The sequence below is a fragment of the Lepus europaeus genome, chromosome 11 (assembly GCF_033115175.1).
Source record: "Lepus europaeus isolate LE1 chromosome 11, mLepTim1.pri, whole genome shotgun sequence".
Taxonomy (NCBI): Eukaryota; Metazoa; Chordata; class Mammalia; order Lagomorpha; family Leporidae; genus Lepus; species Lepus europaeus.
Genome location: NC_084837.1, coordinates 109,056,308 through 109,083,938, shown reverse-complemented (window position 1 = coordinate 109,083,938; position 27,631 = coordinate 109,056,308). Strand labels below are relative to the sequence as shown.

Here is a 27,631-nt window from a genome sequence, read left to right as displayed (position 1 = left end):
CCGGGTCTGAGGTTCCAGCTTCCTGGCAATGCAGAGCCAGAAGGATGGCTCAAGTAGTTGAATCCTTGCCACGACATGGGAGACTTCAATTGAGTTCCTGGCTCCTGTTACATTCTATTTTTTTAATTTTATTTTTATTTTTATTTTTGGCAGGCAGAGTGGACAGTAAGAGAGAGAGAGACAGAGAGAAAGGTCTTCCTTTGCCGTTGGTCCACCCTCTAATGGCCACCTCGGCTGGCGCACTGCGGCCGGCGCACCGCGCTGATCCGAAGGCAGGAGCCAGGTGCTTCTCCTGGTCTCTCATGGGGTGCAGGGCCCAAGGACCTTGGCCATCCTCCACTGCACTCCCGGGCCACAGCAGAGAGCTGGCCTGGAAGAGGGGCAACCGGGACAGAATCCGGTGCCCCGATCGGGACTAGAACCAGGTGTGTCGGCACCGCAAGGCGGAGGATTAGCCTATCGAGCTGCAGCACCAGCCTCCTGCTACATTCTAGCCAAGCCCCAAAGATATTTGGAGAGTGAACCAGAGAAAGGGAATGCGTGTCCTTTCTCTTTCCCTTTGTCTCCCTCCCAATTAATCAAATTTTTTAAATGTATGTGAATTAGACTTGAGCATCCTAAATCTTGTTTTCAGTTCATGCAGAGTTTTCACCACGTAAAAGAACCACAGTGCATTTCTTTATAACAGTCACCTCCGAAGGATTAGTTCTTTAGGTCATAGCTTTTCTTTTCTTCTTCTTCTTTTTAAGATTTATTTATTTGAAAGGCAGAGTGACAGGGAGAGAGGGAGAGAGAGGAAGATCTTCGATCTGCTTGTTCAGTCTCCAAATGGCTGCAATGGCTGGAATTGGGCCAGGCCAAAGCCAAGAGCCAGGAACTCCGTCATGAGTGGCAGGAGCTGAAGTGCTTGGGCCATCTTCCACTGCTTTCCTAGGCACATTAGCAGGGAGCTGGTTTGGAAGTGGAGCAGCCAGGACTTGAACCGGTGCTCTGATATGGGAATCCAGCCTTGCAAGCAGAGGCTTAACCTGCTGTGCCACAGTGCTGGCCCCTAGCACGGCTCTTCTTGGAACAAGGAATATCCAAGAAGCACCTGCTGAAACATCGATGGCAACTCTTGTACCTAACTTCCTCAACTCTCCAGCCATTAGCACAACCGTTTGCAACCTCAACGTTTGTCAGAATCCCCCCGGAGCATTTCAATGCTCTGAAGCTGGGGTTCTCTCCTGTTTCTCTGAATTTAGCAACATGTGCTGAAGTCCTGGTCCCTGCAGTTTGCCATCAGCCCTGGTGATTCTAATGTGAACCAGAGGCTGAGAGCTGTCGCACCTCAATGTGACCCCTACTAGAAAAAAAAAAAGGTATCGTAATCTGTCCTATATCTAGGAGAAAAATTTCAGGGAGATAAAAATGTTTAGTTTAGTGCCCCAACGAACAAAATGTTAAAAATCTAATCAGCAACACAACCCAAAAATGTGCCGCGTCAACCTTGCAGCCTCTCTGCAAAGCCTTCCTTCTTAATGAAGGCCCTTTTATCCTTGTTGTGACACTCACCACGAACCTAGACAAAGTCTGTTTTTTTCTCCTATAAAAGGAAACTCTAACAAAAATAACCTAGAAGTCATATTGTTTTTAGGCAGATGTAATTATTTTGGGTTACTTTGGGACGTTTGGAAAGACACATTGAATCATGGCTTCCTGCTCCTATGATTTAGGTTTCAGTAATCGCCTCACGTGATGGGCATATTTTGTAATGCTTTGGTTAAAAATAGCCTGATTGCACAAACCTCAGCATGATCACAAAAATTAAAATCGTTTCCTTGAGTTTCTCCAAAGCAAGACACGTTTGTCTCTGAAATGTCATGACTCACGCCAAATGGTTCACTAAAAACGCAGAGAGCGAGAGCTGATCTTTCCTGTTTATCGCTCGTTCAGGAGGAGCTAATTGGGGAAAACATCTGCACCCAGTTTGGCCTTGATTTTGGACGATTCTTTTCCTCTACGGGAGGCACAAAGCCCCCCGGCCGGGCGTTCGCTCAGGCAGTGATCGGATGTACCGTGTGCAGTTTTCCACTTCGGGGCGATGACACAAATTTCTCTCAATGAGCTACTCCGGAGGTCATACTTTAACCTTGAGTCGAATGCACGTGTTCTGAGCACCTAGATTCACAGCAGCTCTGCATCGTGGGGGACTCTGGGCCAGCTCTTCCTGCAGCCAACAGTAGCCCACTCTGCAACATGGCTGCAGAGTGGCCGTGGCTTTGAACACCTGCCGTGGATGAGCTGGCCACCTCTGGAGGTGCCTAGGGCTCAGTTTCAGGTCACACTCCTGTAACTCCAAGCGCTTAAATGGCACAGCCTGCTCATGTCTGTGCTGGCAGTGCTGGTATCTGCAGACCTGTGGGCTCACTCATGGCCGGGCACTAAGTCAAGAGTGTAGACTTTTGGGGCCGGTGCTGTGGCACAGTGGGTTAAGTGCTGGCATCTCATATAGGTGCTGGTTTGAGACTCGGCTGTTCCACTTCCAATCCACTCTCTGCTGTGGCCTGGGAAAGCAGTAGAGGATGGCCCAAATCCTTGGGCCCCTGCACCCACATGGGAGACCCGGAAGAAGCTCCTGGCTCCCGGCTTCGGATCAGCACAGCTCCGGCCATTGCGGCCATCTGGGGAGTGAACCATCGGATGGAAGACCTCTCTCTCTGCCTCTCCTTCTCTTTCTGTAGCTCTGACTTTCAAATAAATAAATAAGTAAATCTTAAAAAAAAAATGGACTTTGGACAGAGGCTGCCTTGCGTTTGAATCCTGGTTTCACCTCTGATCAGAGGGGTGCAGATAACCCCTGAGCCTCCATCCCCTCATCAGAAGATGAGACCAAGGGAAGATAGGAAGTGGACCATGGAAAGAGGGAAGCTGGGACCAAGACGCCGCCTAGCATGTCCCCGGGGGCTGGTGGACACTTTGTACCTGCCTGTGTCTTGGGCATTGCTGGTGGGGATTTCTCAGGACACAGTGGAGGCAGAGAAGGGGCTAGGCCAGGCCATGTGAGAGGAGAAACCAGGCAAAGATGGGGTCCGGGACAGGGCTGTCCTCTGGTGCACAGGGACAAATCTCAGGGTCAAGGGTTGGGTAGGTAAGATGCAGAGTTAGTCTCACCCGGAGGCAAGGGAGTGGGCTTTGGTAACCCTGTCACTGCCTTGGTTACTAGTGTGCTGATCTGTGAGGCCTTGGTTACTAGTCTTCTGGTCCATGCTGCCTTGGTTACTAGTCTGCTGGTCCACGCTGCCTTGGTTACTAGTCTGCTGGTCCACGTTGCCTTGGTTACGAGTCTTCTGGTCCATGCTGCCTTGGTTACTAGTCTGCTGGTCCACGTTGCCTTGGTTACTAGTCTGCTGGTCCACATTGCCTTGGTTACTAGTCTGCTGGTCCACGCTGCCTTGGTTACTAGTCTGCTGGTCCACGCTGCCTTGGTTACTAGTCTGCTGGTCCATGTTGCCTTGGTTACTAGTCTTCTGGTCCATGCTGCCTTGGTTACTAGTCTGCTGGTTCATGTTGCCTTGGTTACTAGTCTGCTGGTCCACGTTGCCTTGGTTACTAGTCTGCTGGTCCACGTTGCCTTGGTTACTAGTCTGCTGGTCCACGCTGCCTTGGTTACTAGTCTGCTGGTCCACATTGCCTTGGTTACTAGTCTGCTAGTTCATGTTGCCTTGGTTAAGAGTCTGCTTGTCCACGTTGCCTTGGTTACTAGTCTTCTGGTCCATGCTGCCTTGGTTACTAGTCTGCTGGTCCACGTTGCCTTGGTTACTAGTCTTCTGGTCCATGCTGCCTTGGTTACTAGTCTGCTGGTCCACGTTGCCTTGGTTACTAGTCTGCTGGTCCATGCTGCCTTGGTTACTAGTCTCCTGGCCCATGTTGCCTTGGTTAGGAGTCTGCTGGTCCACGTTGCCTTGGTTAAGAGTCTGCTGTTCCACACTGCCTTGGTTACTAGTCTTCTGGTCCATGTTGCCTTGGTTACTAGTCTGCTGGTCCACGTTGCCTTGGTTACTAGTCTGCTGGTCCATGCTGCCTTGGTTACTAGTCTTCTGGTCCACGTGGCCTTGGTTACTAGTCTTCTGGTCCACGTGGCCTTGGTTACTAGTCTCCTGATCCACGTGGCCTTGGTTATGAGTCTGCTTGTCCATGTGGCCTTGGTTAAGAGTCTGCTGTTCCACATTGCCTTGGTTACTAGTCTTCTGGTCCACGTTGCCTTGGTTACTAGTCTTCTGGTCCATGTTGCCTTGGTTATGAGTCTGCTGGTCCATGTTGCCTTGGTTATGAGTCTGCTTGTTCACGTGGCCTTGGTTACTAGTCTTCTGGTCCATGTTGCCTTGGTTACTAGACTGCTGGTCCACGTTGCCTTGGTTATGAGTCTGCTGGTCCACGTTGCCTTGGTTACTAGTCTTCTGGTCCATGCTGCCTTGGTTACTAGTCTCCTGGCCCATGTTGCCTTGGTTACTAGTCTGCTGGTCCACATTGCCTTGGCTACTAGTCTTTTGGTCCACGTTGCCTTGGTTACTAGTCTGCTGGTCCACGTTGCCTTGGTTACTAGTCTACTGGTCCATGATGCCTTGGTTGTGTCAGTCCCCCAGCTTTGTTCTTTCCCAACCTTTCGGGAACACTGCTCTTCCCTGCCCAGTGCTCAGTGTAGGAGAACCATTGTTTGAAGGATTTTCCTGACTGTTGTCATCATCTTGGAATTGGGGGTCAGCCCAGCCCTGATGCTCCATGTTGGCAGGAAGCAGGAGCTTCTATGGTACTTGTGAGACTGCCTCTCCCCTGCACCTCTTGGCTCAGTTCTGCAGCCCCTGGGCCAGGCTCCAGACTCTGTTCCCTGGGAATCTCAGTCCACCACGTTTGCCTCTCTTTTCTCCTGCTGTTTTGATGACTTTTTGGAGAATCTCTCAGCAATTCCTTCTAATTCCTTGATTGTGTTTCCAGCAGTATCACCATTCAGTCTCCATCGGATGTTCAGTTCTGAGACTGGGTTTTCCTGTGAAAGCAAGCCTTCCTAGCCTTTGTGATTCTTTTTATTTATAAAACATCTTCTCAAATACTCCTGAGATTTAGCATTTTAATTGGCTGTCTTCTTCCTTGGAATCTGTTTCATTGGGTGATGTTTGTTCTGATTTCTCACTTCCTTTCTTTTAATAAACCGAGTCTCTGCGTGTGTTCTGCCACCCTTCTCCTCCTCCTTTTCATTCATCCTAAGTCCCTAATGTTCATACTTATTAAGGCTGGAGTGGTCACAGTGAGCGTCTATTTCTTGGAAGGTTTTCTGTCCCTGGTACCACTGACCGGGAGCTGCAGCTGGAGGCGGCTGTGCACACTGGGCCTGGTGGCCACTTCCCACTCCTCTAAGTGCAGGGCTGCCCCTGGGAGCAGCCCGCAACTGTCCTCCATCTTTGCCTTTGGCAGGTTGGCTGCTTTGGGTCAGGGTGATGTGCAGGCTCAGCCCTGGCCTCCCAGACCCCAGGCCCCGGGCCTCTTGCCCTCTGCTTCCCGCCTCTGCCGCTATCTCCCAGAGGAAGCTTCTATTTAGGACTCTCACTTCCTTCCAGCCAGGCTCTTCCTTGCACTGCCACCCCTTGGCATCCTCGGAGGACTGGTTCCAGGATTCCCTCCATCCCTTTGTGGGGATGCTCACATCTCTCGTATGAAATGGCAAGGTATGTGTTTGCCTTGAACCTGCTCACATCTGCCTGTATCCTTTGTCTCTCTAGATTACTTGTAATACCAAAGACAATGCCCATGCCATGTCAGTTGTTGCTAGGCTGCATCATTTGGGAGCATAAAAGCAAGAGATGAGATCTGTTCATGTTCAGAACTCAGTATATTTTCTGAGTGTCTGCAATCCGCGGTTGGCTGACGCCATGGCTGGCCTGTGTTTGCTGAACCAGGGACCTGCGGATCCTCACTTCCTTGCTCTCCCAGGTGCCCTGTTTGCAGAAGTCCCCCGGTGTCTCCCTGATACATGTAAGGCCCCTGCCACTGGTTGTCTGCATGGGTGCAGGCGTTTCCGGCTATTTTACATTTTGAAGTGTTTCATTAGCAAATCGCCAGGGAGAGGAGGGGTGACCCGAGGTTGCCTGCTTGAATTCCAGTCGGCAGGGCCTCTCGCCCGAACACCAGGCTGCCTTTCTCCAGCGGAGGGGTGCTGATCATTTACTGTTAAAATGAAAACCCTTCGGCATGCATTTCTGGCATTTTTGTAGCATGATCCCCCGAGAGCAGCGGATTTCTTTAAATCACACCCCAGCGTATTCTAAACAGGATGAGGAATTTGTACTTTTGTCTGTAGATTAAATAGCTGAGGAGGTGCTGGCACGGGGGATAGCGGGGTGATGATTTTATAATGAATAGCAGAGCAGCGGGCTGCAGTGGGCGGTGGCGCCCCTGAGACTCCTCCTCGCGTTTGGAATGTGACTCCGGGAGAAAGTTCTGGGGCTTTTCCGAGAGGTGGAGCTCTTCCTCCTGGCTCCGGAGGCGGCAGAGGTGGCTTGACCTACCCCTCAGATGGGGGCTCTGTGCCCCTGGTCTGGGGGTCTGCCCCCAGGGCCTGAGTCTTTTCCCTGTCCCTGGGGTGCTCTGCCTTTGCCAGTGCTGTGCCTGCTCCTTGGCTAATTAGCAACTCATTAGCACCTTCCCCAAATGGGGAGAGGAAGGGACTGAGGTGCCAGCCAGCGGCTCTGTCTGAGTGTCTGCAGGGCCTAATAGCCCCTGTGCCTCTGCCAAGCCTCTCAGATGCCCCTGGGGGCCTTGTTGTCCCATGGCTGAGGACTGGAGTCCTAACCCCAACCCCAGCACCATCTTCTTTGGTCAGAAAGACAAGAGGGGTCAAAGGGGGCCGGACGGTTCCCCACCAAGCCTCCTCTTCCTCCCCGAAAGCAGTTCCACTCGTGGTTGGCCAAGAGTGTCGCTCAGCCCCGTGAAGGAGGCTGCGGCTGGCGACCGGCTCCCTTGTCAGCTGTGTGTGTAGACTGACACCTGTCCTAGACAGCCGGGTCCCTCAGTGTCAGATGCAGGCAGCGTTGGATTTGAACACTGGCCTCCCCAGTGGTCGCTGCTACGGTTGGAATCCCTGGTGTTCTCACAGTTAACCTGCAGAGCCCGTGCATTCCCCCAGGTGGCGCTGTACCATGGCCAGCCTTCACTGAGCGCCTTTGGTTTATTCAACAGCGGGAAGGGGCAGATGGGGCTGTGGGTAGCACGTTTCCTAGTCACCTGGAGCTCTGCCCTGCCCGCCTGTGCCGGGGCTCCCAGCCTTTCCCATTGGACTCCAGCCCAACAGGACTTTGCCCCATTCCCAGAGCCCTCCGTCCACTCTGCATGCCGGCTGTGAGCGCCAGCCTGGGGCATCCTTCCCTTCCTGCCCCACCTCTCCCAACCTCCATGCTCCTTCAACACGCCTCCTGCAGGAAGCTTTCCCTGATGCCACTTTGTGGCATGAAGCACTCTCTCTCCTTCTCCCTCCCTCTCGCTGCTCTGTGCTGCCTTTGCCCTTTGTGTATACGTCAAGCCCCAGCTGAGTGGGTTAATAGGCTTCGCAGCATCTGGTTCTCCCCCGTGCTCTGAGCCGCTCTGCTTGGGATGGTGCCTTGTGCTGCAGGGTTTCTGTTGGAGCGTGGCAAATCAGCCGCGCTCCCCACCCAGCCTGTAGGTGGTCATGCGCTTCTGTGCACCCTCCTCGGACTGTCTTATTTTGGAGAAAGGATATCTATTGCTCTGTGGCCTCATCCCATGCCAGAGGGTGGGGCTGGGCCGTCTCCGGTTCTCCATGCCTGTCTGAACGCACTGCAGGTCTGGCACCCTCTCCTGCCTTCCGGCCTGAGCTCCAAGCCCTGAGTGTGCTATGGGAGAAATCTGGTGGGCACACAGTCTGGGATGCAGGGGTAACAGTTCAACACAGCTCAGTGTGGAAGGAAGCTGCACTTAGTTGGTGCCAGTAACCCATACATCCTACCCTTTCCCGGCTCAGATGCCAGTGTCCCCATTAGATAACTGGCCAGCAGCTGGCCATCGATAGGATGCCACCCGCCTTTCCCTGCTTGGATGAACACAGAGAACCAGTAAGGAAACCACGCAGTGATGATCAGGGGCCCAGGTGACTTGAAGAGGGTCTGTGTTGACTGCCTCCTGGGTGTTGAGAAGTTGGGAGCTCAGGCTCTGGGTGCTGCCCACGATTCCTGCTGCCAGACAAGTTCTCTCGAGGTGCAGTGGGGCTGTTTGGAGAGAGAAGCCTTTGTCCTAAGTCTTCAAGGAAAACTGGAGCAAGAGACACATGGCGTGTTATAGCATCGTGTGCAGCGCTGTCACTCAGCCCCAGTAGTTACCGTGGCTTCCATGGTGGGTGACAGCAACACAGGGCAGAGTCTGGAAGGATGCCCACTGGCCTGGGGGACGTGCAGACACTCAGCCTTTGGGCAGTGGAGTTCACAGTCTGTAGTCGAAGGAGGGAGGCAGCCAGCTGCCTGGCCAGCCACAGTGCTGGGCCCTAAGGCGGGCAGTGCAGTCCAGGGCCCCCAGGACCCCCATCCCCGAGTTATCCAATCGCACTTTGATCTGTAGGCACCCCTGTGGAGGGACTTGGCTGATGTCGCCAAAGACCCAGGTCAGTTCTCCAGGTGGGCGTGCCCCAATCAGGTAAGCAGAAGATTCCATCTGACTGATAAGCGAAGGGGAAGCCAGAGAGATCTGAAGCACAAAAGGACTGTGCCACAGCACTGCTGGCACTGAGGGCAGAGGGGCCCCGAGCAAGGAGGTTTGGGTGAGTGCCTGCCTACCGTGACCCCCGACCCCTTACCCTGCAGGAAGGGGGAGGAACTGAATTCTGCCAAGAACTTGGATGAACTTGGAGGTGGATTCTTCCCCACGTAAGAGCCCAGCCCGCTGACACCGTCATCTTGAATCGACGGGTCAGTGAGCTCATTTACGAGTGTTGTCGCAGGGGCTGCTGCAGGTCCCAAATGCAGGGACTCCCAGGGCAGAAGACCCGGACCCGGCTCTGAGATGCTCACTCCCTGTCGTGACCTCTAGGAGGTGTGAGATGGTCGAGCAGTGTCACGAGTGAAGAAGGCAAGAACTAAAATTTCTACTTATTTAGTCATTTAAGAGACAGAGAGAGATCTCATCTGCTGGTTCACTGTCCCTCTGCCCCAGCTCACATGCCCTCAACGGCCAGGGCTGGACCAAGGCCGAGGCTCGGAGCCAGCAACTCCATGCAGGCCTCCCACGTGGGTGGCAGGGACCTAACCACTTGAGCCGTTGCCAGCTGCCTCCCAAGGTGTGCACTAGCAGGACGCTGGAGTCAGGAGCTGAGGCTGGGAGTTGAACTCAGGTGCTGTGATGTGCGCATGGGCATCTTAACCAGCGTCCCAGCCATGAGAGGGGGGAAGGGAAGGACTCGCTACACCTGTCACGTCGTGCCATCACCTTCACATTCATCGGTAAGCATCTGCAGCTGTGGAACTCTGAGCGTGGCTCCTTGCGTGTTCCTGGTGTGCAATCGGCCTGGTTGCAGTTCAGGCCAGAGAAGCCAGAGGTTCAGGCAGCCGGGGGGGGGGGGGGCCTCTGGAGCCCTCAGGAGGTGTTTCTTTAGAAGAATGGGGCTTTCTGTCTCCCCCTTAGAGAGCAGGGGTGCGCCGGGAAGCAGCTGCTGCATTGGGAGCTCACCATCTCCTTCAGAGAGGTCTTTGGGGCCTTGCTCCAACCCTAAGCAGTAAGACATAGCCCTGTCTAGGGGCAGAGAAGAGCTCGAGGGACGGGCAGCAGGTGCTGAGTGGCCGTGAATCTCCCCAAGTGTCTCAGCTTCCTTGGTATGGGATCCACCTCTGTCTGATTCCCCTGCTACCACTCTGCAGAGAGAGGGGGACTCTGTGTGTGTGTGTGTGTGTGCGCTCTCTGTCCTCAAAATCAGCACATCCGAGAATAAAAGGAGGCTCTATAACAACTGTTCTGGGACAGGGACTGATCCAGACAGGACCGGAGGCCTGGCCTCTGTAACCAGGCCTGCCCAAGGGGCAGCTCCTCCTAGGACCCCATCCAAATATCAATGCAGACCCATTCTCCCGCATTTCCGAGCAATGGCTGACACAGGCTAGGGTGAGCCAAAGGTCTCTATGAAATCAAAAGGAAAAAACCGAAAAGCAATAAACAAATGCAGAAAGAATAAGGGGGAAAAAAAAGCGCCGGATTTCCCCCAGTCTACATTGCTGATCCTAAGACAGCCGCAGGCTGGCCACAGTCCCCGGCAGATGGGTGACCTCCCGTCCCCTCGCTGCCCATCTGTTCCTGTTTGGTGGGCACTGCCTTATGTCCTGCTGTGGGGACTGGACTCAGGACATCCCAGGGCAGCCGGCCCTGTGAAGAGCAGCGGGTCTGCACTCCCACAGCCCTGGCTCGAATCCTGACTGTGCGCCCGCTGTGAGATGATCTGGCCTGAGTCCTTGGGCATTTCTGATCTTCTGTTTCCTCCTTGGCAGAAGACAACCCACCAGACAATCCGAGGAGGGGGCCTGGCAGGGGACAGCCTCCCGGGAGGCAGGCGGGTAAGGGGCTGCGTCGTCCAGGGGCTGTTCAGAAACCACACGAGAAGTGACTGAAGGGGAACCTGCTTTCTCGTAGCCCTGTGTCCGGTGATTCTTGGCCTCTCCGGGATGAACTCTTTCCCTACGGTGAGGCTGACCGCTCCTAACACCCTTCTTCCCATATACCACCTTGGCACACCCATGGGACTCACTTCCTAGGGCTGCCACGTAGATCCAACAAACAAAGTAACACAGGTAAAACGTTTCCTAATTCCTGGCCCCTCGTCCAGGGCTCAGTGAGTCAAAACCTGAGTGCCAAAGGGCAGAGAACAGTTTCTGCATCCGGGCTGTTTGGCTACAAGCGACAAGGGCTAAAATCGAGCTGGTCTAGGCACTCCAAAGAGCAACTGCTTGCTGCCAACGACATGGACATCACAGGGCGCTCTTGCAGTTTCTTGTGTCCACTGCTTTCTTGGCATCAGTTCTGCATGACGCAGAATCCCTGCGGCTAACACAGCCAGGCTCAGGTCCCCAAAGAGAAAAGGCGACGCCATGGCCAGCTCCCATTTCACCTGTGGAGGGCTCTGATTGGCCCAGCTGAATCACTTCCTAGTCTTGGGACCAACCACTGTGGGCAGAGGGTGGGGGAAGTATTGTGATTGGCCCAGCTGTGTTGGGTACCCAGTCTTCAACCAATCACTCAGGCCAGGGAGGTGGGATCTTGTTGCAAGATGGCGGCTCCTGTTTGGGTTTCTGCAGTGAAAGAACAGGGGCGCCGTTTCTCAAGACAGCTTGGTAGTGGGTAAGGGGCGGATGGAGGCACCGATGTCCATGTCTGCTCTGTTCCCCCGCCCAGAGCTGCCCCTTGGGGCGTGGGAAGGAGTGAGGTCCTAATGCCCAGAGCTATTGCCAAACACCTGACAGACATCACAAAACCTGCCATGGTCCGAATAGTGCTGCCTCCTGCCCCAGGTCACAGGCTGACTTAACCCTCAGTAACAAGAAGGTAGGGCCTTGTCCAGGAGGTGGTCATGATCATGAATGACGTCAGTGCCCTCGTGAAAGACTTCTGCCACGCGAGGACACAGCTAGATGGCACCCTGCACGGGGACTGGCCTCGCCCAATATCAAACCTGCCGGGCACTGCCAGTTAAGCCACTGCCTGCAGCGCCAGCATCCCACATGGGCCCTGGTTCGAGTCCCAGCTGCTCTGCTTCTGATCCAGCTCCCTGCTAATGCACTTGGGAAAGCAGTGGAAGATGGCCCAAGTGCTTGGGCCCTTGCACTCATGTGGGAGACTTAGAGGAAGCTCCTGGCTCCTGGTTTTGGCCTGGTCCAGCCCGGATGGTGAGGCCATTTGGACAGTGAACCAGTGGATGGAAGACCTCTCTGTCTGTCTCTCCTGTGAATCAGCAGATGGGAGACCTTTGTCTCTCCTTCTCTCTCTAACTCTGCCTTTCAAATGAATAAGTCTTTTATAAAAATGCCAAATACCAAGCCAGTGCCTTGGCGGTGGACTCCTTGACCTGTGAGCATTATCAGTGCTGTTTGCATGACACTGGATGGACTAAGTAAGACAGGACCTTCAGCAGGGGAAGGCCGGTTCCCTGCCGGGCTCGCTGGCCGAAGCTCATGGCCCCAGGGGCTTGTCCGGAACAGGCCTGGGGCGCCCAGCGTGGGTCCCTGGGCTGTGGCACGGTGCTCTTGCCTGTGTGAACAGCTGCTGGGTGGCTGGAGCTGACCTTTTGAGAATGGGAACACGTTGTCACTGGAACAGCACCCCAATGTCTTGCCGCGTCTGCGCCCCCATTTCAAGGGGCCACACATTTTTGGAACCACATCAAATATTGTCCACGCTGGGGCCATTGTTCTGCTTTTGTTGTCAGTCATTTTCTCTTGTTTTCCTATTTTTTTTTTTTTTTTTACTAACCAAGATAATATGTTTCCAGTTTTCTTAAGGATTCTTTTGATGGAATAATTCTAATTTATATTTGTATTTCTCTCATAGCCTGGGGAGCATTTTTATGTGCACAAAGCCTTCTTTTGTGGTCTTATCCAAGACAAACTTCGGATTGTTCTTTTTTAAAAAGTTACTACTGGCCAAAATAATACTTAAAAAACAGTTTACTAAAAACATTGACAGAGTGCGTCTGCCCATAGACGAAGATGCTTTGTTCTGGAATCTTCATGATCTTTCTTTGGACGGAAGGCTCAGAAAATGATTTTCCATAGAGGGTCAGAGAGTAAATATTTGAGGTTTTGCAGGCCATATAGCTTCTGTTGTAAACACCCGACGCTGCCATTGTGGTATGAAAATAGCCATAGAGGATAAATAAATGAGTGAGCCTGGCTCTGTTCCAGTAAAACATTATTTATTTATTTATATTTTTTTATTTTTATTTTTTTAAATTTTTTTTTGACAGGCAGAGTGGACAGTGAGAGAGAGAGACAGAAAGGTCTTCCTTTTTGCCGTTGGTTCACCCTCCAATGGCCACCTCGGCTGGCGTGCTGCGGCCGGCGCACCGCGCTGATCTGATGCCAGGAGCCAGGTGCTTCCTCCTGGTCTCCCATGGAGTGCAGGGCCCAAGCACTTGGACCATCCTCCACTGCACTCCCTGGCCACAGCAGAGAGCTGGCCTGGAAGAGGGGCAACCGGGACAGAATCCGGCGCCCCAACTGGGACTAGAACCCGGTGTGCTGGCGCCGCAAGGCGGAGGATTAGCCTGTTGAGCCGTGGCGCCAGCGTAAAGCATTATTTATAAAAACACTGGAGGGCCAGCCTCGGGCTGCAGGCTGCAGTTGGCCCACTGTGTGCTTTTCAACTGTCCGGTGCATGGGTCACAACTCTTATTCACATTTCAAGGAAGAAGAAAACTTAGTGGACAGGTGGACAGCCTGGCTTCCTCGGGATTTTAGACGTAGACTAAGGGTGTTGGTAGTTTTTAAACAAAGCTTTATATTTATGTATTTGAAAAGCAGAGCAACAGAGAGAGAGGGAGAGACAGACAAAGAGAGATCTTCCATCTGCTGGTTCACTCCCCAAATGGCTGCCACAGCCAGGCAGGGCTAAGCCAGGTCGAACCCAGGAGCCAGGAGCTCCATCCGGGTCTCTCCTGCGGGTGGCAGGGACCCAAGCACTTGGGCCATCTTCTGCCGCTTTCCTGGGCACATGAGCAGGGAGCTGGATTGGAAGTGGAGCTGCCAGGAGTGGAACCGGCACCCGCACGGGACGTGGGTGTCGTGCCACAGTGCGGGCCCCAGATTGTTGGCATTGTGAGGCTCCAACGTGGTTCTGTTTTAGGGGAACCTCGCAGCCTCAGATGGCTCGGGGAGTTGTTTTGTGCAGAAATGTTCACCACAGCAGTTTTGGCCACGTGGCAAACCTGGCACCGACTTGAACGTGCAACAGTAAGTCCTGTACTCGGAATGACCCTGCAGAGCCTTCCCAGCGAGATCTGTGATAAAATCCTTATGGGTTTATGCTAAGCGACACGAAGTGGAAAAACAGATACCACAAGACCGCAGTTAATGAAAATCAAGAGCAGGCGTGCGTGGAAAGAGATGCTCAGGAAATACGCCCAAGTGGTAACTGTTTTTCTTTAATGATTATCTGGGATTTTTCCTGGGTGAATACTTGTGTGTGTGTGTGTTTGTGTGTGTGTGTGGGGGGGGAGGGTTCTGCTCAAATATCATCTTAGTTTCAGAGCAAGAAAATATTTTGAGGGAAAATAAGTAGATGGACTTTTCAACCTTTTAGCCGGAGGCTGTGCTCTGAGCATTGATCTGGGCTGGAGATGTGCGTGTTATTCTGGGGTGACCTGTGCGGCCTCTCTCCCAGCGAGGCCAGGAGGCAGAGGTTGGGGCTGGACCACTGGCCTTGTGGGGGGGCCCTCATGGCCTGTGGCTCTCAGGGCTTCCAAAGGCAGAGCCTGGAGCCCACCAGCCATGTGCTCACTCCTTCCCTGTGGGGGTAGATTGAGCTGTGAATCCTCACAAGGGAGCAATGTTGGCCCCATTTCCAGATGAAGAGAGAGACTTGGAGATGTCTTGGATCCCCGCCGTCTTTCCCCTTCTCAGACAATGTGTGTGTGTACCGATGACCTTGAACTTGCTGATGGCACTCCGTGGTGCTAGTGCAGAGCGGCACCTGCTTGAGCCGGTGTGGAGTCCAGCCTGCCCTGTGTGTCGAGTCCCACTTGTCCCGGCTGGTGGAGAGTTGGAGCCACCGAGAAGCTATGGTTCCTGAGCCAAGGGAAGGATGGGCTCTCTGTGTGGTCAGGCATGGACTTGTCCTGAATCAAAGAAGAGGGGAGGCAGGAGGGCGGCAGTGAGAGGACCCACAGGTGGTTCGGAAGGCTGTGGTCCAGTGCACGTGGATGTTTGGCTGTGAAATTTCAGAGGGAGCTAGCCAGAAGCGGAGGTAACCACAGGTCCCAGGATGTGCTGATGGGGGAGGTTCCCGTGGAGGGAAGAGAGCATGATGGGGATTGAGGGGGTCGGTACTGAGCAAGGCAGAGTAAGGGGGTCCTTTCATGGGCGCCAACACCACATAGGATGACAGCAGGTTTCAGGGTGGAGACCAAGACCAGGACTATGTGTGGAGGGTGGAAAGTGAGAGTGGCGTGGCCCAGAGGTCAGAGACTGGGGGAGCAAAGAGGGCAAGCAGGTGCAGTGGGCTGATGCCCCAGCCTGCGGGGAGCAGGGCTGTGCTGCTCTAGATGGGCTCTAGGGACCGAGAAACAGCAAGCCAGGCTCTGACCCCATGGCGTGCTGGGTGTGGGAGCAGAACCCCCTCTGCAGGGAGATGGCTCTGAGGGAGGAAGGGGTCAGGCTGGTTTCTATGGGAACAGGTTGGCTGCTTTCCGAGTGGGCACTTTGTGGGGGATTAGGAGGAACCGGAGCGGGGGCATGCATGCCAGTGTAGACACTGGCCAGGCAGAACAGGACACAGTGCATGGTGGGAGTGGCCTGCAGGCAGGATTGCAGGAGGAGTCCTCTGGGTCCAGCTGATGAGGGTGAGGTGCAGGGTGGGTCCGGAGGGGGGTTGACCTGTACTGGTGGCTTCTCTGGGGATCTACTGGGAAGTAAGTCCCTGGGAATCCAGACCCACCGTTGTCAGGCAGCCCCAGCCTCCTGTGGGGCAGAGATCAGGAGCAGCGGTGTCCCCGCGACGGCATCTCTCCCGGGAGCCCAGAACACCAAACACAGCGTCCAGGATGCTGAGCCATATCCCTGGGGGTTCACCGCCTGCCCGCTACCCATCTGTCAAAAACCCTCTTACATGCGGTCCGTGGGGTTTTAGAGGTAGACTAAGAACCACTAGAGAAGGTCAGGTTAGCTCCCATTCCAGAGGAGCCTCAGGAGAGGGGCTCGCTGTGCCCACGGAAACCGGAGAGGCACACGGAGAAATCAGCGTGGGAGCAGCGGCCCCCGGGGTCAGGCTCTCAGACCGCTGCAGCGTGGGTTTCCGTCTCCTCGCGTCCCGGCCTCGTGCAGGCACAGCTGTGGTTTATTTTCAGAGCACGCTCTGGAACTTGACAGACCCTCATGCTGGCCTGTCTCGCAGCTCCAACTCCTCGCCAGGTGGTGATGAGAAAGCAGCGACAGTTCATACGACAGCAGCTGTCAGAAGATTCCATCTGTACGGGAAACAGACAGGTGTCAAACCTGGGCCAGCAGACGGTGGCCCACAATCAGCAGGCGCAGGGGGGCCTTGGCCACGCCAGAGCCCCTGTGGAGCAGGCCTCGGGGCCCTGGATGGCGCTGAATCCTGGGGTGCACCTCCTGTGTAACCGTGCGTGCACTGAAAGTGAGCGTGGAGGTAGTGCGCGTGTCTGCACGTGCCGTGGCCCACGGGAGCGGAGTGTGTGGCCGTGTCCTAGGGCTGCGGCAGGTGCCCAGCAGCGTGTGCACGAGCTGCTCTGCTGGGTCCAAGGCTGTGAGTGGCAGAGTGGCAGGAAAGCACAGTGCGCTGTAGGAGTGTAGCGGAGGGAGGCACCGGGTCTCTCATGCACTTCAACTTCCTGCTGCCGAGGGGCGGTCCCCGTCACGTTGTCAGCTTCTTCCACCTTACTGTGTGGTTCACAGGCCTCCACTCAGCATCACAGTTCTGTTCTGTGCTATTCTGCTTTTTGTTTTTTTTTGTTCTTTCTCTCACTCACTTTTGTAATTCGTGGTAAAATGGACTTAAAAGTAACTCTGTTTTGGCCGGTGCCATGGCTCACTAGGCTAATCCTCTGCCTACGGCGCCGGCACACCGGGTTCTAGTCCCGGTTGGGACGCCGGATTCTATCCCGGTTGCCCCTCTTCCAGGCCAGCTCTCTGCTGTGGCCAGGGAGTGCAGTGGAGGATGGCCCAAGTGCTTGGGCCCTGCACCCACATGGGAGACCAGGAGAAGCACCTGGCTCCTGCCTTCGGATCGGCACAGCGCCAGCTGTAGTGGCCATCTGGGGGGTGAACCAACGGAAGGAAGACCTTTCTCTCTGTCTCTCTCTTTCACTGTCTAACTCTGCCTGTCAAAAAAAAAAGTAACTGTTTTAGTGCAAAAACTTGAAATGCATATGCAGTGTCTTCCTAGTGTGCCCATTTCCGTGTGTTTTAGAAGACACACACAGGCCGTTGCCTCTTCGGCTCTTCGTGCTCAACATGTTGTAGATGTTGAGCGAATGCTTCTGACACCCGGTGGAGGTGACCCTGGAGTGAGTCAGGAGAAGGAGAGGGGGTTGTCCCGGGCACAGGGAGTTTCTGGGAAGGCCCTGAGATGAGCGGGGAGGGGCCAATGTGTGATGGTGCCGTGGGAGCTCTTGGAAGCCAGCGCCTGGTGGCGCAGTTGGGAGACCTGTGGTCAGCCGGTGGTGGTGGTGGGGAGGCTGGCCGAGAGCAGATTTTGGCTTCTCTGCTGGGCTGCAGGATTTGGGTGCTTCTGGGAACCAATGATGGAGAGCGTGAGACGCTTCCAAGGGGGCCTGGACGCGATCATTTCAGCCTGCCGGGGACTGACGGCCGCGGCTTGTTCCTGCGTGCCTGTCACTTCCATGTGTGTGCTCTATCACAGCAGAGCGACAGAGAAAACCCAGGCCAGCGAGACCGAGGGTCATGGGTCACCCATGCCAAGGCCAGGCCGACTGTGTGTTTTAGGTAGAGGATTGTGGCAGCGGTGCAGGGATGGCTGCAGGGGCGTGGCTGTGTGAATGCCCTGCTGTAGCCACCCACCCAAGAAGTGGAAGAAGGGGGCCGGCATTGTGGTGCAGTGGGTAAAGCTGCCGCCTGTGACACTGGCATCCCGTATGGCCCAGCTGCTCCACTTGCTCCCTGCTAATACTCCTGGAAAGTGGCGGAAGATAACCCAAGTCCTTGGGCCCCTGCATCCAATATGGGAGACCTGGAAGAAGCTCCTGGCTCCTGGCTTCGGCCGGGCCCAGCCACGGCCCTTGTGGACATTCGGGGAGTGAATCAGCAGATGGAAGATCTCTCTCTCTCTCTCTCTCTCTCTCTCTCTCTCTGTGTGTGTCTTTACCTGTCTCAGTAACTCTACCTTTCAAATTAATAAATAATTCTTAAAAAAGGAGGGAGGAGAATTCTGGCTAGACTGACTGAACGGAATTCTCCCTTTAAAAATTGATTTATTTTCATTTATTTGAAAAGGAGAGAGATTTATTCCACCTGCTGATTCGCTCCCCAACTGCCCGCATTAGCCGAGCCTGCATTAGGCTGAAGCCAAGAGCTAGGAACCCAGTCTGAGTCTCCTGTGTGTGTGAGGGGGCACCCAGCTATCTGAGCCATCACTTGCCTCTCCCCAGCGTCTTTGTTTGCCGGCAGCTGGATTGGCAGTGGCGCTCAGGTATGGGACGCAGGCACCCTGAGCAGCATTTAACTGCTGTGTCGATCACCTGCCCCTAAATCCACAGGCTTCCTGCTGAGGGTGGGCCGGGGCCGTGAGATATTGGGGGTGGTGAGATCCTGAGGGTGGGGGACTTTGGCCAAAGTGGATTCTGCGAGCACGGGGAGGAGGGTCTCGGGGGGAGGCCTCATCAAGCAGAAGATTCTGCAGAGCCCAAGTCAAGGTTTGGTCGAAGGAGGGAGGCTACAGGAAGGGGTGGAGACTCCCTGGGGGAGAGTGAGAGAGAGGAACCAAGGCCTTGCCCTGGGGATGCCAGGCTGGGGGGTGGGAGCTGCCACTGGGGGGAAGCCGGAGCAGATGGTGTCTCAGGACATCCAGGAATGCTCCAAGCAGGGGTTGGGAGAGGAGGGAAGAGGGGCGGAAGAGTGTATGAAACCCGGCGACCAAGGGGCACCCTGTGGTCTGGGCTGGGCAGTGCCGTGGAGCCGAATGGGTGAAGGCAGACTGGTGGCTGAGCCATCAAGAGGAGGCGGAGGTGGGGACCTGGGGCTAAGGAGATGGAGGGGTTGGTGCTGGAGGTGTAGACACGGGGGCATGGGCGGCCGGAGGCGGCTGTCAGAGCCTTGCAGTGGGTAAAGTCGCACAGGGGATTAAATCGGTGAGAGTACAGCATGGCTGCGGTTGGTGCCTCGGGAGGCAGAGGAGCCGACCAAAGACGGGTCCGGAGAACGCTGGACTGGACGAAGCCGGGGACAGGAAGGTTTTGGAGAACGGGCCGAGCTGTACTGTGGATTGAGCACCAGGGAAGCTGCGGGTGGTGGCCTCGCCCAGCGCCTCTGTTGTCAGGGTGCGCTGGGGGAGAAGGAGCAATTGGAGCCACGCGGAAAGATGCCATCCGACGAGGCCGAGAAGGCGAGAGCGTAGCAAGGCGTCTCCAGCTGTGTGCGTTTTGCCTGGCGCCCAGAGCCTGCTCCCGGGGAATACTGGGGACTCCCAGGCCACAAGCGGGCCGCCCAGCCCCAGCTGACCGCACTCGGCAGAGCGGCGGGCGGACGCGGGCCCCGCCCCTCCCTCCCCCACGACCCCGGTTCTGGCGGGGGGTGGCTCACGCGCATGTCCTCCTCTCTCCCTGCCAGGCCGCATCTTGGACCTGAAGACGGGCACGGTGAAGAAGGAAGGGCAGCAGTCGTCTATGCGCATGTGCATGGGCTCGCGGCGCTCCTTCATCTGCAGGATGAGGTGGGTGGGGCGGGCGCGCGCTCCCCCGGGGCGGGGCGGGGCTGGGCGTGCACCCCTCGGCTGCCCCACCATCCGGGAGCCTCCAGGGTCCCGCTGAGCTCACACGTGCTGCCTTGGTTCCTCCTGGGCCTCAGCGTGTGCACCTGCAGACCCCTCGCTCTGTCTTGTAAGCGCCCTTCCACCCGGTCAGGGGTGCAGGATGGGCAGCCAAGTCTGTCTGGGCTGTGGCAGTCAGGAGGCGGAGGTGTGAGATGACGCCCTCCACTCACGCAGTTATCCAAGAAATTTATATGCGGGGCCCCCTGTACTGGGTGCCCTTCAAGGTGCTGGGGGTTGGATTTTCAATAAAGCAGACCAGTCCCTGCCCACCAAGGACTTCATTTTACTGGGGGCCGTATGCACTAGGCAAAGTTCCAAGTAGGGATGTGACAGTCACATGTTGCTACCCGCTCTGGGGGAAACAAAAGCAGATTGAAGAAGGAGTAGAGGGGCCGGCACTGTGGTGTAGTGGGTAAAGCCACCTCCTGCAGTGCCAGCATCCCATATGGGCGCCAGTTCGAGCCCCGGCTGCTCCACTTCTGATACAGCTCCCTGCTTTGTGTGTCTGGGAAAACAGAAGAAGATAGCTCAAATCCTTGGGCCCCTGAACACACCTGGGGGACCAGGATGAAGCTCCTGGCTCCTGGCTTTGGACAGGCCAAGTTCCAGCCCTTGTGGCCATTTGAGAGTGAGCCAGCGGATGGAAGAGTCTTTGTCGCCCTCTGTCTAACTCTGACTTTCAAATAGATAAATAAATCTTTTATTTACTTAGTTAGTTTTTAAAAAGAGTAGAAGGCAGTAGGCATGACTGACTGATGTATTTAGGGAGGTTAGGGGAGGTTAATAGGGTGATGTCTAATGACATGAAGAAGGCTAGCGGATGAAATACGGGAACTTCCAGGTAAGGACAGCACCAGGTAGAGGGGATGGCAAGTGCAGAGACCCCCAGGCAGGGCACCCAGCGACCCATAAGGAGATTTCTGTCTCAGAAGTGGAGCAGAATGAGTGGGGAGTCGTGCACAGAGGTGAGGCCGAGAGTCCTGGAGGTTGCATTGCGTTGCCCACGGAGACTCCGGCTTCTCTGAGCTGCAGGGTCGCTGTGTTTGGGCCTCAGTTTCAGTCTATGGATGTCGAAAGGTGGCTCTGGCTTTGTGTGAGCGAACCATGCAGAGGAAGAAGCAGAGAGAGGTCAGGGTAGTAACTCAGGGGAGACACGTGGTGACCGTGATCACGGCAAAGGGCGGTCAGAGTTCAGATATCTTCACAGACACAGCCAGCCATTGCGTGTGTGTGAGTGTGTGTGAGTGAGTGTGAGTGTGTGAATGTGTGCGTGTGTGTGTGTGTGTGAGTGAGGGTGTATGTGTAAGTGTGTGTGAGAGTGTATGTGTGTGTGTGAGTGTGCATGTGAGTGTGCATGTGTGAGCATGTGAGTGTATGTGTGAGTGTGCATGTGTGAGCGTGTGTGTGAGTGCATGTGTGTGAGTGCGTGCATGAGTGTGTGTGTGAGTGTGCGTGAGTGTGAGTGTGTGCAAGTGTGTGCATTAGTGTGTGTGAGTGAGTGTGTGTATGTGTGTACGGATGAGGAGGTGTGAGAGAAGGAGAGAAGTCCGAGCTACATCCAAAATTTGTGTCTGTTCCAAGGGAAGATTGAGCTGCAGGAAGTCTGGCGAGCAGGGAGATGCCGGTCCTTTTCAGACACTAAATGGACACAAGGAGTGGACAGTTGGGTGCAAAATTCTGGAATCCAAGGGAGAGGTCGGGTCGCAAGATAAGGACTTGGGGACTGACATCCATGAAGTGGGACCCCTTGCCAGGAAACTGCGGTATGAGATTGCCTGGGACTGCGCCCAGGGCCCTCCCACAGAGGCAGGTGAGGGGCACCCACCGAAGAGGGGCAGGAGGAGCAGCGAGGCAGGTGGGGGGGGGGGAGGGCCCAGGGAACTTCTAGGAGGAAGCAGGGATGCACTCACTGCCCGGCACCAGTGATGGGCTCTGAACGTGAACTTTGCGGGAGCAGCAGGCAGAGCTGGGGCTGGGGACAAGGGAGTGAGGCCGAACAGAAACCGCGCCCGCCATCCCTGGCACGTGGTCGCTGAGCTCTCCTTGCAAGTCCATCATAATTTAGACACATTGTCTCCTGCTTGGGTGACATTCCCTCCTCTCTGCCAGGACCCTGGAGCCCGAGGAGGCTCTGAGCCTCAGGCCTGGCACGGTGCAGCCATGCACTAACCTCACCATCACCCCGCTGCTCAGGACTGGAACCGTGAGGACCACTGGAGTGTGTGTTGTGTCCTAAGAAGTTCCAAACAGTAGATGCTTTAAAGAAGTGTGCATTTGCCATCATTCAAAGTAATGTTTTAAAGGAGTTTTTAAAAATTTATACGAGAGAGAGAGATCTTCAGATCTTTCATCCACTGGTTCACTCTCCAAATGGCTGCAATGATTGGGACTGGGCCAGGCCAATGCTAGGAGCCTGGAGTTCCATCCTGGCCTCCCACGTGGGTGACAGGGGCCCAAGTACCTGGGCCATCTTCTGCTGCCTGCCCAGGCATATTACAAGGAGCTGGATTGGAAGCAGAACAGCTGGGACTCAAACCCACGCTCATACTGGATGTTGGCGCCACAGGAGATGGCATAACCCCTGAGCCACAATGCCAGCCCCACAACTGAGCTTTTAAACAAAATCTGTTCACGTACAGGCTGGTTAACCAAGTTTGGCCTGTGTCGAGGGACACCCTGCCTCTCTGACCCTTGCCGGGCCCTCCGAGCTAACAGGGCTGCTTTGCTCCCTTGTCCAAGAGCTGGCCTTCAGAGCCTTGAGTATAGTGAGCCTCGCCTCTCAGCTCCTCCTGTCCAGGCTGAGCAGCTGGCCTTGGTATACTGCCAGGAGACCTGGAGGAAACCCCTCCCCCCAGCCTCAGCCACAGGTGGCACTGGGGTGATGGAACACAGGGGCATCTCCCTTTATCCGGCCTGGCATCTCTCATGCTGTCCGTCCCCTGTGCAGCTGCCTGGGGCAGGCTGGGGGCTGGGAGTCCCCTGCGTCAGTGTCTACCCGGGGATGAAAGGCCTCGGTCACAGCAGGGTCCATCCTGTGGTGCTCTGGCAAACAGAGGACATGCCCAGCCTGGATTGGTGGGCAGTGAGCAGGGCACCCACCGCTACCCCCGCTGAGCTATTCCCTTATGAGCTGACTGCTTGGAGGCCCCCTAAGACCCCTGTGTCTATTAGAAGCCGTTCTCTCCACCCTGTCAACTCACGGCAGGCAGTGCCTTCCCTGTCCCAGGGCCCTGCAGGGGAATGAGCTCCAGGTTGTTTTCGGGCGTGCCGGGCCCTCACTACCTGGGTTTCCCTGACAGGCGGGCAGTACTGCCATCCGTTGAGGTCGTAACCTCTGCCTCCAAGTACAACACACTGGGCGCAGTCTGCCAGCCCAGGACAGAGAGCCGTGCTGCCGTCCCTGGGTGGCAGTGTCATAGAGTGATCCTACTGGGAAAACCCTGCTGGTGCTGGCAGCTGTCCCAGGTCTCCCTGCTGTGGTGACAATCAGGACACCCGGGATGTCACTTGTCACGGAGTTGGGAGAGGGAAGAGTGGGCCACCAAGGAGGCGCGTGCAGGCTTTCATGTCCAGCGCCCAGGGTTCTCAGAGCATCTTTGAGAAGGGGCACAGGGGAAGTCCCAGCCGAGTGCGCCCTGTGTCCCCTCAGTGAAGAGCCCGCAGCCGTGCCTGTGCGTCCCGCATGCCGCTCTGCTGTGTGCCACCCCCGGGCTTCCAGCCGTGCGCTTACTCTAGGAGCCAGGACCTTGCGGGGGGTCAGGGGGAGTTTCTACAGCTGTGATGCTGCTGGGAGGGTACTTCTGCTCATCAGCTGGCGACGTCTGTCTGCAGTGGCTGTCCCTGCTCCGGCCTGGAGAAACACTGCCGCTGTCATCACCCCTCCGCCTGTTTCCTGAGAGCCCACCCCGACCCCAGCACTACTGAAATGCCCTGATGACGGAGCCGGGCCGGGTTTCTCCTAGAGCCTTTCTGGGGCATCTCCAGACTCAGGGCTGTGCCTTGCAAAGTGGCTCACGCTGTCCTTCCTTGGGTGGTGGCCTCTGTGCCGTGGAGGGCCCCGGGCTGTGCTGACACGCACTGGCAGAGCCCGCCCCTCATTCTGCCCCTTTGGTCCCATCCTAGGTGTGGAAACGCCCCCTTGGATCACCTTCCCCTCAACAGAATCACCACCATGCGGAAGCGCTTCAGGTCAGTGGCCCCGTCTGCTGGGCACTTGGGGGAGGCTGAGAGGAGGAGATGAGGATGGGGGGTGGGTGGAATTGACTTGGGATCTCAGGCCACGTGGGAGGAGGGAAAACAGGATGGTGAAAGTCCAGCTTGGAAACCACAAAGACAAACAAGGAGCCCGGTAGCTTCCGTGCCGGAGGAGTCATCCACACCCTCGCCCGGCCTCCACGCCATGAAAACATTTTCACAGCTGTTCTTACTTTAGGAACGGTCTTGGCCCCGTGAAAGAAGGAGAGGCCCAGTACGCCGTGGTCCACTGCACGGGGTACATCAAGGCCTGGCCGCCAGCAGGTAAGCAGACCGTCCCGTGTCTGGGTGCCCAGGACCCTGGAGGCCACTTACACCTAACCACGCTGCCCTGTTAGAAAAGCCCCCTGCTGGTCTTACAGTCAGCTTGGTACCCGGAGAAAAGTCCTCCTTGAAACAGAGTTCCCCCAAAAGCTGCCCGCGCCAAGATGATTGGAGCCCTAGCAGCTCTCCTCCGTGCTCTGAGCCACAGGATCCTCTGCTGGTTCAGTGTGGCCAGTTGAATTGACAGCTGTGTCCATGTGAGCAGAGAAATGCAAGTGCAAACCACACAGCGAGACGCCTTCCACTCTCCCCGGGACGGTTCCACTGAAAAGCAGCTGCTGGGGAGAGGACACGGAGCGATTCCACATGGCTGGTGGGAATGTGATGTGGTGCAACCACCGGGGGAAATGGTATCCCCGTGCAACCGTGGGGCCCGGTGGCTTCTCGCTCCGAGCCGTGTACCCAGGAGAACTGGACTCCTACATCCCCCAAGGAATCTGTGCATGAATGATCCCACTAGCAGTATTCATAATGCCCAAAAAGTGGAAGCAACTCAAATTACACCATAACTAACTATCTAAAGTGTGGTGTATCCATGCAAAGGGATATCATTCATCCATAAAGAGTAACAAAGTATTGAAATAATCATGTAGACCAACCTTGAGAATGTCATGCTCAATTGAAGAAGCCATTCACAAAAGACCATGCGGTGTATGATTTCATGTCTACGAAATCTTCAGGATAGGCAAACCCATCAAGACAGAGAGTAGGTCTGTGCTAAAGAGAGCAAAGAATGGAGAATGACTCCCGGCTCATTCAGTGGGTACCACAGCAGGTGCAGTGTTTTATTTTGGGGTGACAGAGGGTTATACGATGAGATGGTGGAGGTGGTTGCACAATTCTATAAACACACAAAGAAAAAACACTGAATTATACACATTCGATGGCAAATTTATGGTACATGAATTAGATCTCAATAAACCTGGCTTTCAACAAAAGAATACATACAATATGGAATAATTTGTGCAAACTCTGTGACCCAGAATGTGCTATATTTCAGCAGGCGTCCCAGTGTCAGCTGAAGACGAATGGACATTCCTCTGTGGTTGTGGGGAGTATTCTATGAATGCCGGTCACATCAAGTTGATTGTTAGCTGTTAAAAGCAGCTGTCTTTGTCTTGGATTTTTTGCATGCGGGATGAATCAGTTGCTCAAAGAGGAATGTGGAAGGTTCCAGCCGTCATACTGGGTTTGCCTGTTTCTCCTTGTAGCTCCGTCGGTTTTTGCTTCATATTTTGGTACAGTCTTATTTGGCATGTGCAGGTTAAGGATTGTTGTGTCTTGGAAAACTGATCTTTTATGTAAGGTCCCTTTCTTTATCCCTGAGAATTCCCCTTTCTCTCAGTTCTGCTTTGTCTGAATTTAATTTGGATTCACTTTCTTTTTTAAAAAAAAGATTTATTTTACTTATTTGAAAGAGTTACAGAGAGAGATGGGGACAGAGAGAGAGGTCTTCCATCTGCTCCCCAAATGCCCACAGCAGCTAGAGCTGAGCAGATCCGAAGCCAGGAGCCAGGAGCTTCTTCCAGGTCTCCCACGCAGGTGCAGGGGCCCAAGCACTTGGGCCATGTTCCATTGCTTTCCCAGGCCATAACAGAGAGCTGGGTCAGAAGAGGAGCAGCCGGGACATGAACCAGTGCCCCTATGGGATGCCGGCATTGAAGGCCTGGGCTTTAACCCTCTGCGCCATAGCACCAGCCCCTCTAACTTCCTTTTTTTGATTAGCGTTAGCATGGTATGTTTTCCTCAATGCTTTTAGCCCAATCGTGTCTTCATATTTAAATTGTTTTCTTTTGAATACCATATAGTTGCAATGTATCCAACTCTGATACCCTATCTTTTTTTAAGATTTATTTATGTATTTGAAAATCAGAATTACAGAGAGAGAAGGAAAGAGATTCTCCATCCACTGGTTCACTCCCCAAAGGCTGCAACAGCCAGGGCTGAGCCAGACCAAAGCCAGGAGCCAAGATCTCATTCTGGGTCCCCCACATGGGTACAGGGGCTCAAGCACTCGGGCCGTCTTCTACTGCTATCCCAGGTGCATTAGCAGGGAGCTGGATTGGAAGTAGAGCAGCCGGGACATGAACTGGTGCACATATGGGATGCCAGTGCTGCAGATGGTGGCTTAACCCGCGGTGCCACAGCGCTGGCCTGGACACTCTGTCTTTTAACGGTTGTGTTTAAACTGTTTGCATTTAGCATGATTATTGATACAGTTTGATTAGGGGCTACCACATTTTCTCTTCCTTGCAATGACTATTTGTTTCTTCTGTCTTCTCTAGCTTTCATGGAGCATTTTACACGATTTCGCTTTCTTTTCTTCATTAACATATCAACTATAATTCTTTAAAATGCTTTTATTCGTTGTCCCAAGTTTACAACATACATTTACAACCAATATAAACCCAGGTACAACAATAATGTTTCATGGGTGGTGCAGACACATGACACAAAGCAGTTAGCATGCCACTGATGACGCAACATCCCATTTCACGGTGCCTTGTTTCACTCCCAACTCCAGCTTCCTGCAGTGGCTCAAGTGCTTGGGTCCCTGCTGCCCACTTGAGAGACCCAGACTGACTTCCCAGCTCTTGGCCTGGCCCAGCCCTGCACATTGTGGGCATTTGAGGGGTGAAATAGAGGATGGGAAATCTCTCTGTGTCTCTCTTTCTCTCACCCCCCTCTCCCCTTCAAGTAAAAGAAATGCATAAATATTTTGAAAAGAATTATAAAAATAAGAGATTGGATGGCACCTTCCTTATTGCTTTTCTGGTGCTCTTCCCCCCCCCCCCTTTTTTAAGATGTATTTATTTATTTGAAAGTCAGAGTTACACAGAGAAAGGAGAGAGGCAAAGAGAGAGAGAAAACAAGCAAGCTGGCTCTTCCATCTGCTGGTTCACTCCTCAATTGGCCACAATGGCCGGAGCTGCTCCGATCCAAAGCCAGGAGCCAGGAGCTTCCTCCAGGTCTCCCACACGGGTGCAGGGGCCCAAGGACTTGGGCCATCCTCCACTGCTCTCCCAGGCCACAGCAGCCTTCTCCCTCTCCTATGTACATCTGAGTTCTGACTGGTACCAGTTCCTTCTTCTTGAACTTGCTGGGACGTTTCCTGCAGGGCAGTTCTGGGGATGAATCCCGTTTGTTCTGGGGAAAGCCTTTGTCTCTCCTTCACGTGTGCAGGATCATCTCACCATCCGCACGAGTAAGTCACCCCAGAGCAGCAGCTGCTTCCTCCGAGACGTGACGGTGTCACTGTTGCCTCTTCTTGCCGGCGTGACTCCGTCATCCACGCTCATCGTATTTGTGGCATCAG

The 27,631-nt window shown here is 54.6% G+C and overlaps 1 protein-coding gene across 2 annotated transcripts in view; it reads left to right on the top strand.

Annotated features, from left to right (window-relative positions):
* Positions 1–27,631, top strand: part of ARNT2 (aryl hydrocarbon receptor nuclear translocator 2) — a 132,092-nt gene that overhangs the window by 40,458 nt on the left and 64,003 nt on the right. For both annotated transcript variants that reach the window (XM_062206345.1, XM_062206343.1), the window contains exons 5-7: positions 19,536–19,638; positions 23,860–23,925; positions 24,170–24,255. In XM_062206345.1, coding sequence (XP_062062329.1) covers positions 19,536–19,638; positions 23,860–23,925; positions 24,170–24,255 — 255 coding nt within the window. The remainder of the gene's footprint in view (positions 1–19,535; positions 19,639–23,859; positions 23,926–24,169; positions 24,256–27,631) is intronic.